Source organism: Parambassis ranga, chromosome 10 (genome assembly GCF_900634625.1).
Source record: "Parambassis ranga chromosome 10, fParRan2.1, whole genome shotgun sequence".
NCBI classification, from domain to species: Eukaryota; Metazoa; Chordata; class Actinopteri; family Ambassidae; genus Parambassis; species Parambassis ranga.
The window spans coordinates 24,368,062-24,383,960 of record NC_041031.1 but is presented as its reverse complement, the minus strand read 5'-3'; the positions used below and the strand labels follow the sequence as shown (position 1 = coordinate 24,383,960).

General features: G+C 50.3%; 2 protein-coding genes across 3 annotated transcripts; both read right to left on the bottom strand.

The window, feature by feature from the left end:
* Positions 1–349: 349 nt before the first annotated feature.
* tbc1d9b (TBC1 domain family member 9b) lies at positions 350–7,402 on the bottom strand. The gene is made up of 23 exons (XM_028415558.1): positions 7,285–7,402; positions 6,414–6,524; positions 6,226–6,344; positions 5,918–6,149; positions 5,511–5,769; positions 5,204–5,411; positions 4,836–5,033; positions 4,611–4,751; positions 4,369–4,519; positions 4,074–4,288; positions 3,845–3,962; positions 3,548–3,750; positions 3,376–3,458; positions 3,171–3,300; positions 2,955–3,053; positions 2,809–2,877; positions 2,476–2,716; positions 2,334–2,399; positions 2,173–2,241; positions 1,951–2,004; positions 1,208–1,252; positions 1,048–1,139; positions 350–970 (listed from the first exon to the last, which is right to left on the bottom strand). The coding sequence occupies exons 1-23, from the start codon at positions 7,400–7,402 to the stop codon at positions 350–352; spliced, it is 3,642 nt and encodes a 1,213-aa protein (XP_028271359.1).
* Positions 7,403–8,118: 716 nt separating this feature from the next.
* Positions 8,119–15,778, bottom strand: rnf130 (ring finger protein 130). 2 transcript variants are annotated; one of them, XR_003671323.1, is made up of 10 exons: positions 15,084–15,778; positions 14,447–14,729; positions 13,151–13,342; positions 12,504–12,754; positions 11,204–11,275; positions 10,858–10,940; positions 10,353–10,449; positions 10,011–10,197; positions 9,368–9,909; positions 8,119–9,058 (listed from the first exon to the last, which is right to left on the bottom strand). XR_003671323.1 is itself a non-coding variant. In XM_028415559.1 (9 exons), the coding sequence occupies exons 2-9, from the start codon at positions 14,700–14,702 to the stop codon at positions 9,797–9,799; spliced, it is 1,251 nt and encodes a 416-aa protein (XP_028271360.1). In that variant the 5' UTR covers positions 14,703–14,729; positions 15,084–15,778; the 3' UTR covers positions 8,119–9,796. The 2 variants fall into 2 exon arrangements, 1 of the variants encoding a protein (XP_028271360.1); XM_028415559.1 differs by having other exon boundaries at positions 8,119–9,909.
* Positions 15,779–15,899: the final 121 nt, after the last annotated feature.

The window sequence follows — 15,899 nt, the reverse complement described above, 5'->3', positions numbered from 1 at the left end:
ACATCTCTGAAAACACCTCTGCCATCTCAGACACATTAAAGCCTGCAAGTGATGCTTTAACGGTTAAATACCTGCAGGACGCGTCAATCAATGAGCTAATGAGTAATCAGTGAGCTGAACGGTTTTCTCATCAATAAAACCTTAAAACATGGCAACATATAAAGTTCACCTAAAAACAGATTCCAGGTGTCTGTGACATCACGTCAGTCAGTGATGTCACAATAAACAGACCATGTGCTTTGCAGGACAAACCAACAGTGACACTCCAATCAGGCCATCAAAAATCAGTTTAGCCGATACCTTTGGGCCCGAGGAGAGTGCCTGCTGGAACCACGGGACGGGGAGGTGATCAGGTGGAATGCTGGGAGAGTTCATGGTCAGAGGTGGAGCTTGTCTGACGCTCCACTGCCCGCTGAATCTTACAGGCAGCCATCTTAGCTTGTATATCTGTCTTTTTCTCGAAGAAGTCAACAAGCGGCGGCTCCGTCAGCATCGATGCAAGCACCTGCTCAAAGGTGATCGACCAATCCGCATCCAGCACGCTGCCCCGCCGCTGCTCACGGCCACCAATCAGCACAGTGTCGTCGGCAATGTCCTCACACTGCAGCGAGCCAGAGCTTACCACAGAGTATGACGACACCGATGTGTCATCTTTAGCTTCCTCGTCGGATGTCAGTGGCGCCACAGGCTCCAGCTGGGCGTCAGCCAGAGCCTGGCACACCTGAGACTCACTTGACGCTCCCTCACTGAGCACCTCCTCCTTCTGAGGGTTAGCAAGCAGGACCTGAGTATGGGGCATGGCCTGAGCAGCCGACTCCACCTTTTTACTGCCGTTGCTGAACTTCTTGCCGACCTCCCCTATGCGCAGCAGCAGGCTCGCCACAGTAGCAATGGAGTGATAGAGCTCCTGCTCCAGCAGCTCCTCGCTGAACATGTTGTACAGAGTCTTACACAGCTCAATGAACTGCTCCTACAGCAGAGGGGTTAGAGCGGACAGGTTAACACACATGTGCACAGGCAGACATGCAGACATGCAGACACAGGCACCTGGTTCATCCTGGGCAGGTCTTTGATTGTCTCTCTTTTGGGCTCCTTCTCTTTGGCCCACATCCTCAGGTAGTATCTGTAGTCCTTCACCTCTGAAAGAGCACACAGGTCAGACATCAGCGGTCCCGACAGAAAATTCTGCCTGTGGGAGGGCATTCACCTTTCTTTTCCTCGATGTCTTCTTCGCCATCCTTTCCCTCCTCACCTGTTCAGAGAGATCGGCATCACAATGATCATCATCATCATTATTATCATTTATTGATATTATTTAACCAGGTAGGTCAACTGAGAACCAGTTCTCATCTACAATGAAGACCTGTACAAGAGGCAGCATCGATCACCCTGACGATCAAGTGAAACATTATAAATCAGAATCCTCTGCAGAATAATGGCTCTCTGACCACAACCCCTTCAGGAATGTGCGCTGCGTTGTGTCTCTCTGTGTCCAGGTATGTGCACCTACGGTGACGCAAGCGGATCGATCGCAGCTGGGTCCGCTCAGTTCTCATCAACACGGGTACACACCCGGGACCAGTTTGTTCTATATTTTGTTTAATAAATATTTGTACAGTCACTGTTTCCACCTCCTGTCTCTTCATGATTGTTGCCTCCCCTCATCACCTGGACTAACAGGGGAACGTAACAGATGTCAGAGCACAGGTGTGATGCAGCAGGCCAGATGTGCTTCATTTCTTAAAGCTCGAGATGAAGCACTGCCTGTTTACATACTAGTAGACCAGATTATTCTTATCATCTGCTGACTTTCATCATCAGAATGGTGACACAGGAGACCTTGGGACACCTGATCCAGTTTAACAGTTAAACAGAACTTGACCAATGGTTCACATCTGCTGTGACATCACTGACTGTTGGCAGACCAAAGAAACATGAAACCTGACAAACCTGGTGTTACTGCTTGCTGCTGCAAAGAGTCCAGATTGGACAGGAAGGAAGGTTCTGGAGAGAAACATCACAGGAAGAGGAAGACGACGGCGAAGACAAAGGCAAAGGTGAAGACAAGGAGAAGACGTTGAGGTGTGTTAATAAAGAAATGTTCATGCATGTGAATCACTTTGATTGAGGCGGACATGAGCCGACAGCAGGGAGCAGTGTGTGTGTGATCACCTCGTTGTTCGTCCTCAGTGAAGAAGCGTGTGGCCTCCAGAGCAGACTCTGCCTCCTCAGGACAGAGAGCTGCAACAACCACACAACCAAACAGGTAAACACACATTGGTCTGCTTTGGCACTGAAAACCATGTTCTAACAGATCATCAGGGACCAGGTACCTGGTGGGAGGTGGAGCTTGTAAAGTAGCTTGAGTTTTTCTGTCATGTCTCCATGATACATCCCACCTGCACACAAAAAATACACAAATACACACAAATACACACACAGAGAATTCCATGCTGGATGTGGATCTGGACTTACTGAGTCCCGTGATGAACTCTTTAAAGTTGATCAGCCCATCCTGGTTCTGGTCCAGCAGTCTGAAGAGACGGGCAGACAAGGTGGGTGTGTGGCCTCCACAGATCCAGGGAGCTAGTGCAGTGAACAGCTGGGTGAACTGAGCTGGTTCAATGCGGTACTGCTCCAGATATGGTAGACTGGGATCATGGCGCTCCGCCGCAGAGCCGCTGGGGCCCCAGTAACAGCTGGTCATGTGTTTGGACTGGCCATTGAAAACACAGAGACACTCAGGTCAAACGCAGCAGACTGGAGCCTCTGCCAGAGCGACACAAGGTGACCTGAATTTGTCCTGACCTTAAAGAGACAGTACAGCTCCTCCAGCTCCTCTATACTGAAGGCCGACTCCGTCATCATCGCCCGCACCTACACACACACACACCTGTAAAATGTGTCCTCATTACTATGGTAGTTACAGCTCACAGCATGCTAACAGCACCTACCACACTCCTCTTGGCTGTGTCCTCTAGAGACTGGATGACCTTTAACCTCTGCTTAAACCTCATCTGCTCAATAATATCCGACCGCAAGCTGCCGAATTTCTGTTTACAAAACAAAATCTCCAGAATTTAGCTGATCCCCAGCATCACCAGGACTCAGGATCATCTGCAACCCGTGAGCCAGATAAACTGCATGGTTATGTAAAAAAAACGCCTGACCTCATAAGATGACTTGATGAGGTCAAAGACATCAATCTCAGGAGGGGGGGTGTCTCCACTCGTCAGCAGAGCATGAAGGTGAGGGATGGGCGGGGTCACTGTCTGTTTGTTCACAACATTATCCAGGTACCTGGAGCACAGACCGCCTGTCAGGTTTCTCCTTGTTTACAGGGTGGTCCATGGTTATCATAGGCAGTACTCTTACCTGCCCAGTATGGTCATGGCCTCTCCTTCATCAGTGCAGGACAGCAAGGCGTCCATGTTGTCATGGAGGACAGCCAGCGCGACCTGCGGGAAGATGATAAGACAGGACTTCAGTCACAGGTGGAGGTAGCGAAGAGCTGGTAAGCAGAAAACAGTTGGTACATGGCAGGTACCTGGAAGATGACCTTGATGCCCTCGTAGAAGAAACAATCGACCAACAGGACGGCACTGTCAAAGGGCATCACAGACAGGAAGAGGGTGAGGAACCAGGACAGACTGATGGTGGAGATCACTCCCAGCTCCTGCATGTGCTCATAGAGCAGGGGGAGGAAGGCCCGTGTCAGCTCCTCAAAAACACCCTGATCCACCAGAGCGCCTGCAAGGACCACACAAACCAAAACAACGGTTTTGCTGGAGAACAGTCGGTACCATGGACCCTTGACCTCACTGTAGACCCTAGTGATACTGACCTACAACCCTGGTGTTATAATAATCAGGTAGCATGCGCTCACACAGCGCCACCAGCAGCCAGAAGGCTTCTTCCTCAGTGCAGTAAAGCAGCAGGACGGAGGTGACGATGTTCATCGCCTGGTGGAGGACAGAACCAGTCAGGTCAAACAGGTTCTTCATGGTTCATACAGCACAGGTGGAGCATGTGATAGAAGGCTTGTTTGGAATTTATTTTAATTTGATTTGAACCTGGCAGTAGCCAATGCCTGGATTTCGGTGGGCGTAAGCAGTAAGAACGCGACGCAGAGCGGCAATGCCCGTCTCATTCTGGAAGGCTCGGTGTTCAGGCATCGAACGGTGAAGGTCGCGCTCAATCTCCTCTGTGGCCAATGAACACAGACCCATGGCCTGCTCCACCAGGTCACCATAGTAACCAGGATGGGATGCCATCTCGTTCTGTGCACCTGGGATGACAGGCAGACAGACCCATAAATGATGGTGTGATGGAATGAAGGAATGAGTAAATGAATGAATGAACGCTGACCCGAGAACAGCAGCCACAGCTCCCCTCTCAGACTTTCTGGGATCCCATTTAGGATGAGTTCTCTTGTTCTGGAGGTCCGATACATGCAGACACCTCGACCAAACTCAGAGAAGTGAATGTTCCACGCCTCCTCCTTCATCCTTTCCTTCATCTGCAGTTAAATAGTACCAGATCCAAAAGCCTAAGACTAGCAGTATATAGCAGTAGTAGAACTCTTCAGGCTCACTGAGACTTGAACTCACGGCTTTGGGTCCGAGGTCTTCTGGGGCATCCCTGTGGTAAAGCTGCAAGAGGCTCTGGCTGGATGTGGGCAGCCCAGGGTGGTAATGCCGGACCTTGTGGTCAGATCCTGCAGAGGAGCACCCAGGGAGGCTGGAGGACACCTGACAAAGATTCAGAAAGTAAAACAAAGCCTGGATCACAGCATTCTGTGTGACTTGGCCTCATCTGAGTTGTGATCAACATACTGAGTGACCAATTAGAGACAGCGGGCTGTGGTCCCCCCACGACCTGTCGGGCGTTCGCTGCAGGAAGTCAGAGATGCGTTGGACCAGGAAGTCTCTGTCTTTGAGGTTGGCAAACAGGAAGTTCATCTTGTTCTTGGTGCTGATGGACACAGGACATGGAAGGACGCTGCTGCTGTCTGCCTTCTCCACAATGGACACCTGGAGAGTATGGACATGGGTAAAATAGAATTTGATTTCAAAATAAAGACACAACCATGTGATTAAATAAGTGGCGACATGTGATTAAATAAGACACCCTCATTAAAAAGTCAAGTTCTGTCTGTTTTCTGCAGCAGCAGGTGGACTAAACTGGACTGACTCCAGGTTACCTCTCTCAGGGGGATGATGAGCTGACACAGATCTTCCTCTCTGCTGTTAAAGCAGATGTAGTTGTTGGAGATGAAAAGCTGTCCAACCACATGCATTTTAGCGAAGGGCGTCCACAGTGTGCAGTCTGTGTGTCCATCCAGCCGCTCTTCCTGTGTCAGCCGGAACATTGTCCGGTACCACTCGTTCTTGGCCCGGGCATCGAAATCCCTGCAGACAGGAAACAGTTAGTCAAAGATGTCCAGACTATGGACCATGTCAGACTCATGTCTGCTGGTTTCAGACTCAGAGGTTTGAACAGTGTAAGACCTCTTCAGCGCAGAGACGTTCTTGAGGGTCTTGCATGGTTTGGGCAGTGAGCGGTCGGCAGCAAACGCCTCATTGTCGAGCAACTGGCGCATAGCTATGTTGGCGAGCTGCTCCATCAGCTTGAAGGTGTCGTTAATGGTGAGGAACATGGAGAAGAAATGTTCAGTGTGACGGGTGCTGACACGAATACTCTCTGGAAACACCAAGGTGGCATTCTTCTCCAGCTGGGTCACTTCAGTCCATGGCACCACCAGGGTCACTGAGGTCAGAACCGGAAAGAGAAAAACACCGTGGCCTTAATATTTACTTGAATATGTGGCTGTAACAAACGATGTTGAATCATGTCCTCTGTGTCACTCAGAGTGTGTGGATGGCATCTTAAAAGGCCTGCGATCGGCCACTCGTACCCTCCTTGCCGAGCAGGAAGGAGTAGAAGCACAGGTGGTTTACAGACAGGTAGAGCCAGCCCTGCCGAGGCACTCGGCCCTTCCAGTAGCTGCAGGAGTAATAATTCACTAGTTTCTCCTCATCAGGCATCCCAAACAGCCTCCTCATCTTCAGCTCCGCCTCCCGGAACTTCCCACTGTCTTCCTCCTGCTCCTCGCCCTGCTTCAGACGGTTCTCCTCTGCAATGATGCCCTGCAGGAAGTGACATCACTCACTAACAGAAACATAGAACAAGTGAATGGGTCTACACGAACGGGAAATGACATACGCAGATCTTTCCTTTGACAAACGTGGTGACATCTTCATCGTTTTCAAAGATGGAGATCGTCTGCAACAGGTTGGACTCCAGCCAATCCCAGTGCTCCGTGATCTCCTTTCTGGACGAGCCTGAAAACACAGCTGGGGGTTAGCAAACGAAAAAAGACCCAGCTGATGCTAGTGTCCCGAAAAACTCACCGCAGGCAATGCTCCAGTAAATCTGGGAGTCTGCAGTCTGCAACAGGATCCGGTATGGAGCAACTCTGGCACTAGAGTCTAGAACTACATCCAGAGTGCCAACCAGGAGACCTAGGAACACACACTGAGTTAACCCACAATCCAACCCCTGCTGTTCATGTGTAACCACACACAGACGTCCTGTCAGCTGAACCCTGACCCCCTGAGGACATCATCCTGGAGCTCTGGAGGTCTTACTCTGATCACTCATCATGTCATAGTGTGTGGTTCTTCTGTGTGGCTCGTTTTAAACATAAGCACAATGATTCACAGGGACATCAGGTCCTCTGTCCTCTCGCCTGCAGACCTCCGCCTTCCACTTGTAGAACTCCACCTGTGGACCCTGTGAAGACCACCTTTGTTGACCCACACCTGCAGACCCCTCAATAATCCAACCAATAAATTAGTAATAATCTAGAAGGATGTAGATAAAGATTCTCGGATATTCAGATTCATTCATTCATTCATTTCCATTCAAGAAAATGATCACACACACACACACCACAGCCCCCTGTAGTCAGTCAGACCAGCCCAGGTCTCACACAGAGCCCCCACTGAGCTCCTCCACCACATATAAACCACGTTTCCCACCAACAGTGAGAGCTGATGGAGCTGATGGAGGAGCAGAGAGACGTCTTCAGGAGGACTCTACAAGTCCAGATGCTCCTTATATGATAAACCGGACCAACGTGGACCCTGCGCTGTGTAACTCACAGACCACATCACAACATGGCGAGCTGTTCACAACAATGTCAGTAATGAATGAGGGGTGATGGGGTGGTTCTGATGAAGGATTCAGCTCCAGACGAACTGCACCCCAGTACCGACTCACCGGAGAGCCCCCCTCCTCGGCCGTGTCCTCGCCTCCTCTGCAGAATAAAGAACGGATTGGCCCTCTCGGACACCCACAGAGCCCCGGCCAGTAGCACCTCCTCCGGCTGGATCCACATCTCTGTCCGCTGCTGCTCACGCCGCGCCAGGAAAAAACTCCGAGACACGGGCCGGTGTATCAGCGGGCTGCTGCACAGCCTCCGCCGGGAGACGACCGAGACGAAGACCGGGGGACGGCGGGCTGCTGCTGTGGGAGCTGCGCCTGGTTCAGACCAACATTGAGCTGATACTGTTGTTTTCTCTTTAGTCTGCTGACTACCACATCACTTCCGGGTGTGACGCATCACGTCCCTTGCGTCACAACGTCGCATGTTTCTTACCGCCCCCTGGTGGACCAATGTAAGTCCACAGTTTGAGGTTCCAGGTCAAGTGACCCTGAGGGGCTCTGAACGTCGTCCTCACAGCAGGGGGCGCTGTTACAGTCCGAGAAGACATCTCTGATCATGAATGCATTCCTATGAAAACAATCAATGATTGATTAGACACTTGCACTCAGTGATTGCACGTTAGTCACTCATTCACTGAGTGTTCAACATACGCACCATAGTATAACACAATAACTACTGATACATGACATTAAACAGCGTGTCCAACAACTAACACATGTAACTGACGTCCAGGAGACATGTTACATGCAGCAAGGCGTAGCAGGGTTTTGGTGTGTGGGTGTGTGTATGAAGGAGTTCTGTTCCTGGTGTGTGTCTGGTCCTGAGGGACCTGTCTCCCCTGAGCCGGTTCATGGAGACCACAGACAGAGGTCAGTCAGACTGCTTGGTAAAGGCAATAAAGACACTTTAATAACAGTTTAATGACACATAATGCAGAGGCAGTAAAGACAGTGAAAGCATCATTCTATTCACCATGAGACAGACAGATAGATGAGGACGAGTGACTGCAGGATGGCTTCAGGTCACTTCAAAGATAATATTGATCAATCAGGTTACAGATCGTATAATGCTGTTTATATACTGATTATTTGTACAGGCTGAGTATTTCAGAAGCTGTTTAATATGCTTTGAGGAGCAGTCCATCACCTCAGGAAACTCTGATCTGCTCCAGGAAGACCATGCCCTGCAGCACCAAAGCAAGGCTGCTCCCTGAGAACCACCAGGTGGCACCGACCACAGACAGCAGGAGGGTTACTGACATTTTGGACTGTTCCTTTGTATCTCCACAGACAAACAGTATTTTTGCTACAGTGAGGTTAACACTGTTCAAGGTCCCTTTCTTTCTTCAGAGAATCCAGGTGCCGGTCAAGGACTTCCTCTGGTTCAGATTCCTGTCTGATGATACAGAGGAATAACCAGTTCAGTCCGTATTTACAGTAGCTCTAACTCAGGTCCAGGTTGACCCAAGACTCTGCTTGTCATTAATGTAATCATCCGGAGTTCCTCTTAAAAGTGTCCAGAGTTGCACTGACTGAACTTGAACATCACTGAACATTTAGGTTGTTCTGGTTTAGGTACCGGTGGGTCTGTGTAGGTTCAGGTCCAACAGGCTTGGGAATACACACCATTGACAAGGAAAGGAATCTATTAAAACCTCAGGAACCAGTAACTGGGAGGATTCTTGAGGACCTAAAGGCCTTGAAAGGCAATGATAGGTTTCACAGACCTCTTCAGCAGGTTCAGCAACATGTTCAAGAAGCCATGGAACCTTTCAGGGGTCCAGAAACATTTCCAGGAACACATGACCCCATGTAGGACTCCAAGAACCTTGACACAACCCTCTTTAGGCACTCAGGAACAGTTTTCTTTGATGACTCAAGAAACATTTAAGACTTGAAAAACGTTTTGAGAAGCCTTAGTGCTCAGAAACTTTTTAGAAACCCAGGCACCATTTAGGTTCCACAAACCTGAGATCTTTTTCACGGACACGGACAAAGAACTTTACCAGGGAGGATTCTGGAACACAGGAACGTTTTTAGGCACTCACAAACATTTCTGAGAACCATTTAAGGATCTCAAAACATTTGGGACAACCTTCCCATGACCCTGGAAGAAAATCTGGACTGTCTGTAGAACAATTTTAAGAGTGAAATCCAACAAGTGCTTCACAGGGAGTCTTTCACAGAACCATTTTTGGGACCCAGTAATTCTTTTCCAAGAGCCCTTTAAAGCCCTTACCCAATGCTCTGTAACTTTTCAGCAATTACATCGCGTGGAGTCGATTGTAGTTCGGGTTCTGGTTCATTGACTTAGAGTTCAGTTCTTTGGATTGTACAAGCCAACTATAAGCTCCAGTTCCTCCAGTCGGTGTCTACTGTATAATCACATGAGTGTAATAAGACCAAAATCGGTTCAGTCTGATGAAAGTTTGGAGGAATAAATAACATACATGTTCATCCACATTATCGTGATCAGACCCCAACAGGAAACACTCTGTCCAGAAAATGTAGTCTGTAAATCGGCAGGTTTTTGGGTGCTAGGGGACTGTAACAACAACGATGGGCCTCAGGATTTATTGTCATCATAGAGGTCGAGTGAGGCCTGGATGTCCGGCAGCTCCATCTCGCAGACGACGCTTCGAGGAGACATTGAGTTTCTGTTAAAGAAATGGCCGCCGCCTGAGGAGACGAAATCAAAAACAGAGGGGTGAAAAAGCGGAAGCACACAGTCAGAGACAGAAAAGTGTGGAAAGAGGTTTTGGACAGTCTTCTGTCCTTACTTGTCACAGCGATGGTGATGTCAGCAGGTGTTCTGGGCGTGGCTTCAGGGTTGGGAGGGCTGAGAGGCTCCAGGGTGATGGACGGTTGGTTGTTGTCACTCAGCAGCGTTCTCTGGCTGCCAGGTGCCTGACTGACTCCAAGACGCTCCACATCCAACACTACGGTGTCCATACAGGGTAGACTGGTCTGAGGACGAACCGAGGACAGAGAAAACCACATGAAACACTGCAGGACTGGCCTCTACCCCCAAGTCCCTGTGACATATAAACCTCCTCAGCACAAGACATGCCACTGTGCATTAATGAGGCTGTGGCGTGTCGATGACATCAGCGATGACTCACCATGATGCCAAGAGCTTTCAGGATGTTGAGTTTGCACATTGGACAGGTGCAGTGTTCGTTCAGCCAGGGGTCCACACACACTTTATGGAAGACGTGTCTGCATGAGACACAGGGACGTGAACCAGCAGGACACAGAGGGAGGGACAGGACATAAAACATAATAATAATAATATATATATATTGCTACTGCTCCGTCAGGCACTCAAAGCTTTACACTGAGATGCATTATTCTTTCACACCACATTCACACAGTGGCAGTGGTGAGCTGCAGATGTAGCCACAGTTCCCCTGGAGGAGACCGTCTATGTGTGTCTATGGCTTCTCCGACTCATTCATACACATTCATACACCAGTGAGTGCACTGGGGGCAGTGCGGGTAAGGTGCCTTGCCCAAGGGGACGAGCTGGGGTCGAACCTTCCGGTTATTGGACAACGCTGATACCACTGAGCCACTGCTGCCCTAAAACATCAGCTGCAGGGGACAGTAAATGAAACGTGGACTCACTTGCACGGGAGGATTCTGACGACATCGTTCAGCTGGTACGCTTCGATACACACCGCGCAGTGATTGAAGTCTGGATCAGTTTCCTGCAACACGCACAGACACACAAACATACACACACAGACAACTTTAACAGAACTCCTTTTTGATGATGGTTCTCAGTGAAGGTTCTGGGTTAGGGTGTGACGTATGTTGTCCTCTGGGTCATGTTTATTTCCCCCTGTCACCCAGTGACCTTTGACCTCACAGCAGGACATCTGTCACGCCTTCATCTGCTGCCCCATGAATACCTGGACCCTGTGGGTACCCTGCAGGTCTGGTAAACCCATCACCAACCAGGTCTGCTCACCTTGTCTCCTTTCTTCACCGTCCTTGTCGTCAGCTTTCCAATGGCTTTCTTTGCGGCATCACCAAGTCGGCGCTGATGGACAAAGAGGAAGGACACGTTTAAAGAATGCACTTCTGAACATTACTTAAACTAGCAGAGGACACAGGTGACCAATCACAGCCAAGAAGAGGTTGGACTCTGCTACCGTGCTGAACAGCATTCAAGTCACACCTCAGCAAATAACACACACGGCGCCTTGTGTCCTCTGATCACTGAGGATCACTGATCACACACACAGACACACACAGACACACACAGACACACAGACACACACAGACACACAGACACACACACAGACACACACAGACACACAGACACACACACAGACACACACAGACACACACACACACACAGACACACACAGACACACACAGAAACACACAGACACACACACACACAGACACACACAGACACACAGACACACAGACACACACACAGACACACACACACACAGACACACACAGACACACACACAGACACACACAGACACACACAGACACACAGACACACACAGACACACACAGACACACAGACACACAGACACACACACAGACACACACACACACAGACACACACAGACACACACACAGACACACACAGAAACACACAGACACACACACAGAAACACACAGACACACACAGACACACACAGAAACACACAGACACACACAGAAACACACACAGAAACACACAGACACACACAGACACACACAGAAACACACACAGAAACACACAGACACACACCGACACACACACAGAAACACACAGAAACACACAGACACACACAGACACACACACAGAAACACACACAGACACACACAGAAACACACAGACACACACAGACACACACACAGAAACACACACAGACACACACAGAAACACACAGACACACACACAGAAACACACACAGAAACACACACAGAAACACACAGACACACACAGAAACACACAGAAACACACAGACACACACAGACACACACACAGAAACACACACAGACACACACAGAAACACACAGACACACACAGAAACACACAGACACACACAGACACACACAGACACACACAGACACACACACAGAAACACACACAGACACACACAGAAACACACAGACACACACAGACACACACAGAAACACACAGACACACACAGAAACACACAGACACACACAGACACACACAGAAACACACACAGAAACACACACAGAAACACACAGACACACACAGACACACGTATGTTGCCTCTACTGGTCTCTGCAGTCACCTGGCTGCGGTCCCGGGCGCTGGTGTAGCGGATCTTTTGGATGAAGTAGAAGATGAGCCAGGCTGACGAGATGATCATGAGGACGATGAAAGAGATGGAGACAAAGACCAGCGAGCCTCGGTTGATGTTCTTGGTGGGAGCACGCTGACCCACCACCACAGACACCAAGACTGTCATGTTCCGCTCCAGGTGAGCTAGGATCTCTTTGCCGTACGCCTCTGTGATCATCACAGCCACCGTGTCCCCGGTGCCTGCACAGAGGACCAGGGTTAGGGTCATTACTGACATTGATAAATCCAGCATCAGTTCTTTTTAGTCCTATTCTAGAGATCTGAGAGCAGCAGCAGCGTGAACCCAGGTTTGATCTATGACATTAAGGATCTCTGTGCCACACAGACACACACAAACTCTGTGTGAGGTCACAGTGACCTCATCAATTAATGACGATCTGTCTATATTTAGACTCAGTAAGTCAGTACGTCGTCCTTCTCTCCGTGTCCCCCATACACTACATGAGCCCCATAAAAGCAGCAGAGCCCGGCGCCGCCTGCCCGCTCCCTCACAGTGAGCCATGGCTCAGAACATGAAGCAGCGGCTTCTTTAAACCACGGGAGTCACTGGGCTCACACGCAGTGATGGACTCTGACCTTCATGTCCCATCTTCACTGTCTTGTCGGTGGAGTTGTTGTAGATGAGGACGGCCGTGGCGTTGTAGGCTGCTGCTTTCAGGATCTTTTCTTTAAAGGTGCAGTTGCCTCGCTGCAGCAGCGCCACCCAGTGGACATTCCGAGGGGGAACCAGGAAATGAGTGCTCGGGTCGCAGCCCTGGCGGTCCACCACTGCAGAGACAAAGTTACCATAGCGACCATTACTGTTTGTTGATGTATACAGACAGATGTATGAATTAGAGTGAAACCATGTGACCACACAGCTGGAACCGTTTGTCCAGAGCTTCCAGCAGAGTTTTGCTGCTGGTTCTGTGTCTTTGCTGCCTGGTTCTGTGTCTTTGCTGCCTGGTTCTGTGTGTCTTTGCTGCCTGGTTCTGTGTCTTTGCTGCCTGGTTCTGTGTCTTTGCTGCCTGGTTCTGTGTCTTTGCTGCCTGGTTCTGTGTCTTTGCTGCTGGTTCTGTGTCTTTGCTGCCTGGTTCTGTGTCTTTGCTGCTGGTTCTGTGTCTTTGCTGCTGGTTCTGTGTCTTTGCTGCCTGGTTCTGTGTCTTTGCTGCCTGGTTCTGTGTCTTTGCTGCTGGTTCTGTGTCTTTGCTGCTGGTTCTGTGTCTTTGCTGCCTGGTTCTGTGTCTTTGCTGCCTGGTTCTGTGTCTTTGCTGCCTGGTTCTGTGTCTTTGCTGCTGGTTCTGTGTCTTTGCTGCCTGGTTCTGTGTCTTTGCTGCTGGTTCCGTGTCTTTGCTGCCTGGTTCTGTGTCTTTGCTGCCTGGTGCAGATCAGGAGGTGGTCCTGATGTGATGCTTTAGAACTGAATGTGTTCCATAGGAGCGCCTGGCCGTGTGTCTGACAGCGCGATGCTGCAGACAGCAGCTGCAGTGTCCTTGGACCGGCTGACTGTAATCTGACACCTCAGAGCAGAAACGCTCCGACCTTCACCAGCCTGAAAACCTCTGCAGTGACTCAGTGCTGCCACACACATCTGCTGCACCTGCTCCACCTACTGCACACAACACCACTGAAGACATGACGTGCAGCACATACGGACACACAAACTGTCTGTCCTCCAAGTACTGAAGAGGGCCGAGACACAAACCACAGCACCACCAGGAATTCAAATCTCATGACAGTGAAATGAACAAACTCCAGCATGAAACAACACACACAAACACACACAAACACACACAACAAACAACAAGCATCAAACAAGCAGCATCATTTTAATGTCCCCGCCGTGTGCATCGGGACATGCGAGTGTCCTCAGCCAGGTGCGTGTGTGCTGACCTCCATGATGTGGTGCAGGTGTGATGACTACTCCCCTTGTGTCCACTTTTGGAGAGTTCTGTCCGTAGGTCCCGTCATCGCTGCTCATCATGTGGACAGTGCTTCCTCGCCCATCCAGCACGGTGGCGTTCACAGTGGCCCCCACGTATTCCTCAGACACCATGTTCCTGTCGGCACGTGCTGTGGACACAGAGCGGGCTTGGACCAGGAAGAGAACCAGTGGGACAGGAAAGCGGGTCCACCTTAAGAACGTCATGTCGCCTCACTCCGCGTCACATGGAAGCTGTGAGGGTGTAAGAAGGAAGTGATTGAGACCAACAGGACACACACCTGTACCCCTCAACACATCCTGACAGTCTCTACGAATGTCTTTCGACATGTCCTCTTCTCAATGTTATGTAAATTAAAGTGAGTATTATGTGACTTTATGTCCTCAGGCGGGAGTCTTTATGTCTTATGTCCCTAAACTGTCTGTCTCTGTTTAACGTCTCTTTCTGTCCCACCAAGACTTCTGTTTAGTCCTATGTAAATAACCTGATGGTTGTCCACTGAGGTGTCTTCATGTCTCCACTTTATTATATAATATATAATAACACTTATTGATGTCCTGAAAGATAAATGTGTTTCTGTCTCCCACCTCAATATGTCCCACTGAATGTCTTGCTGTCCTCCAGGGGCTTCCTCTCGGTTTGTCTTCAGATGTCTAATCTGTGTCCAACGTTTCCGTTTGTCTCCGTGTGGTCCAGTGATCCCCGGGTTCAGCCTGTCAGGTGCAGGGGGCCCGTGTGTCAGAGCCCGGAGCATCCTCAGCAGGCCCACATCTGGCCCTTCAGTCCACAGAACCCGCTTCAGACACACGTTACATCCAGAAGTCCGCGCAGCAGGAGCTCGTGTGAGGCCTCGGCCCGAAGCAGCACCGTGACTCAGTGTTTCAGCGCCGAACAGGAAGCGGAGCCGCTGGTCGCCTCATCCCGTTTGTCTGCCGTCTGCGGGCGGACAGACAGGCAGGCTCCCGAGGCACCGATGCCCGCCTGCCTCCTCGGTGCCGCCGCCTCCTCCCCGCCGATGCTCCGTTCAGTGTGCTGCGAGGTTCGGTGGACTTGCAGAGGGCCGGACCCCGCCGGTGGTCGGTGTTTTATTCCGGGTTTGATCCCACTGGGGGCTGAAGGAGGCTCGAGCCCCGTCTTTCCGTCTCACAGCTCTGGGCGCAGGGCGCAGGCGCAGAGCCACGACACTGGGAGGTGGCGGACTGGGCGCGTGTCATTCATGTTTTGGCAGATTTGGATGCAGCACACGCGCGCGTCTGTCCATCTGTCTGTGGAAACATCATCGATCACTGTTACCTTCGGTGATCGATGTCTAACTGATAACAGAGCGGTGTTGCAGCAGGAGCCAGCTGCCAACACCGACCCCTGCAGGACACCGTCAGTAACTGCAGATCAGTCGGTCCAGC

Coding starts and splice junctions, on each gene's coding strand:
- rnf130 (XM_028415559.1), bottom strand. CDS start 14,702: ATGACGTTCTTAAGGTGGACCCGCTTTCCTGTCCCACTGGTTCTCTTC. Junction 12,755..13,150: donor AGTGAAGATGGGACATGAAG/GTCAGAGTCCAT, acceptor TCCTCTGTGCAG/GCACCGGGGACACGGTGGCT. Junction 9,910..10,010: donor CATCACCATCGCTGTGACAA/GTAAGGACAGAA, acceptor TCGTCTCCTCAG/GCGGCGGCCATTTCTTTAAC.
- tbc1d9b (XM_028415558.1), bottom strand. CDS start 7,402: ATGTGGATCCAGCCGGAGGAGGTGCTACTGGCCGGGGCTCTGTGGGTG. Junction 3,301..3,375: donor GCCATGACCATACTGGGCAG/GTAAGAGTACTG, acceptor TCTGTGCTCCAG/GTACCTGGATAATGTTGTGA. Junction 1,253..1,950: donor GCAGCAAGCAGTAACACCAG/GTTTGTCAGGTT, acceptor CTCTCTGAACAG/GTGAGGAGGGAAAGGATGGC.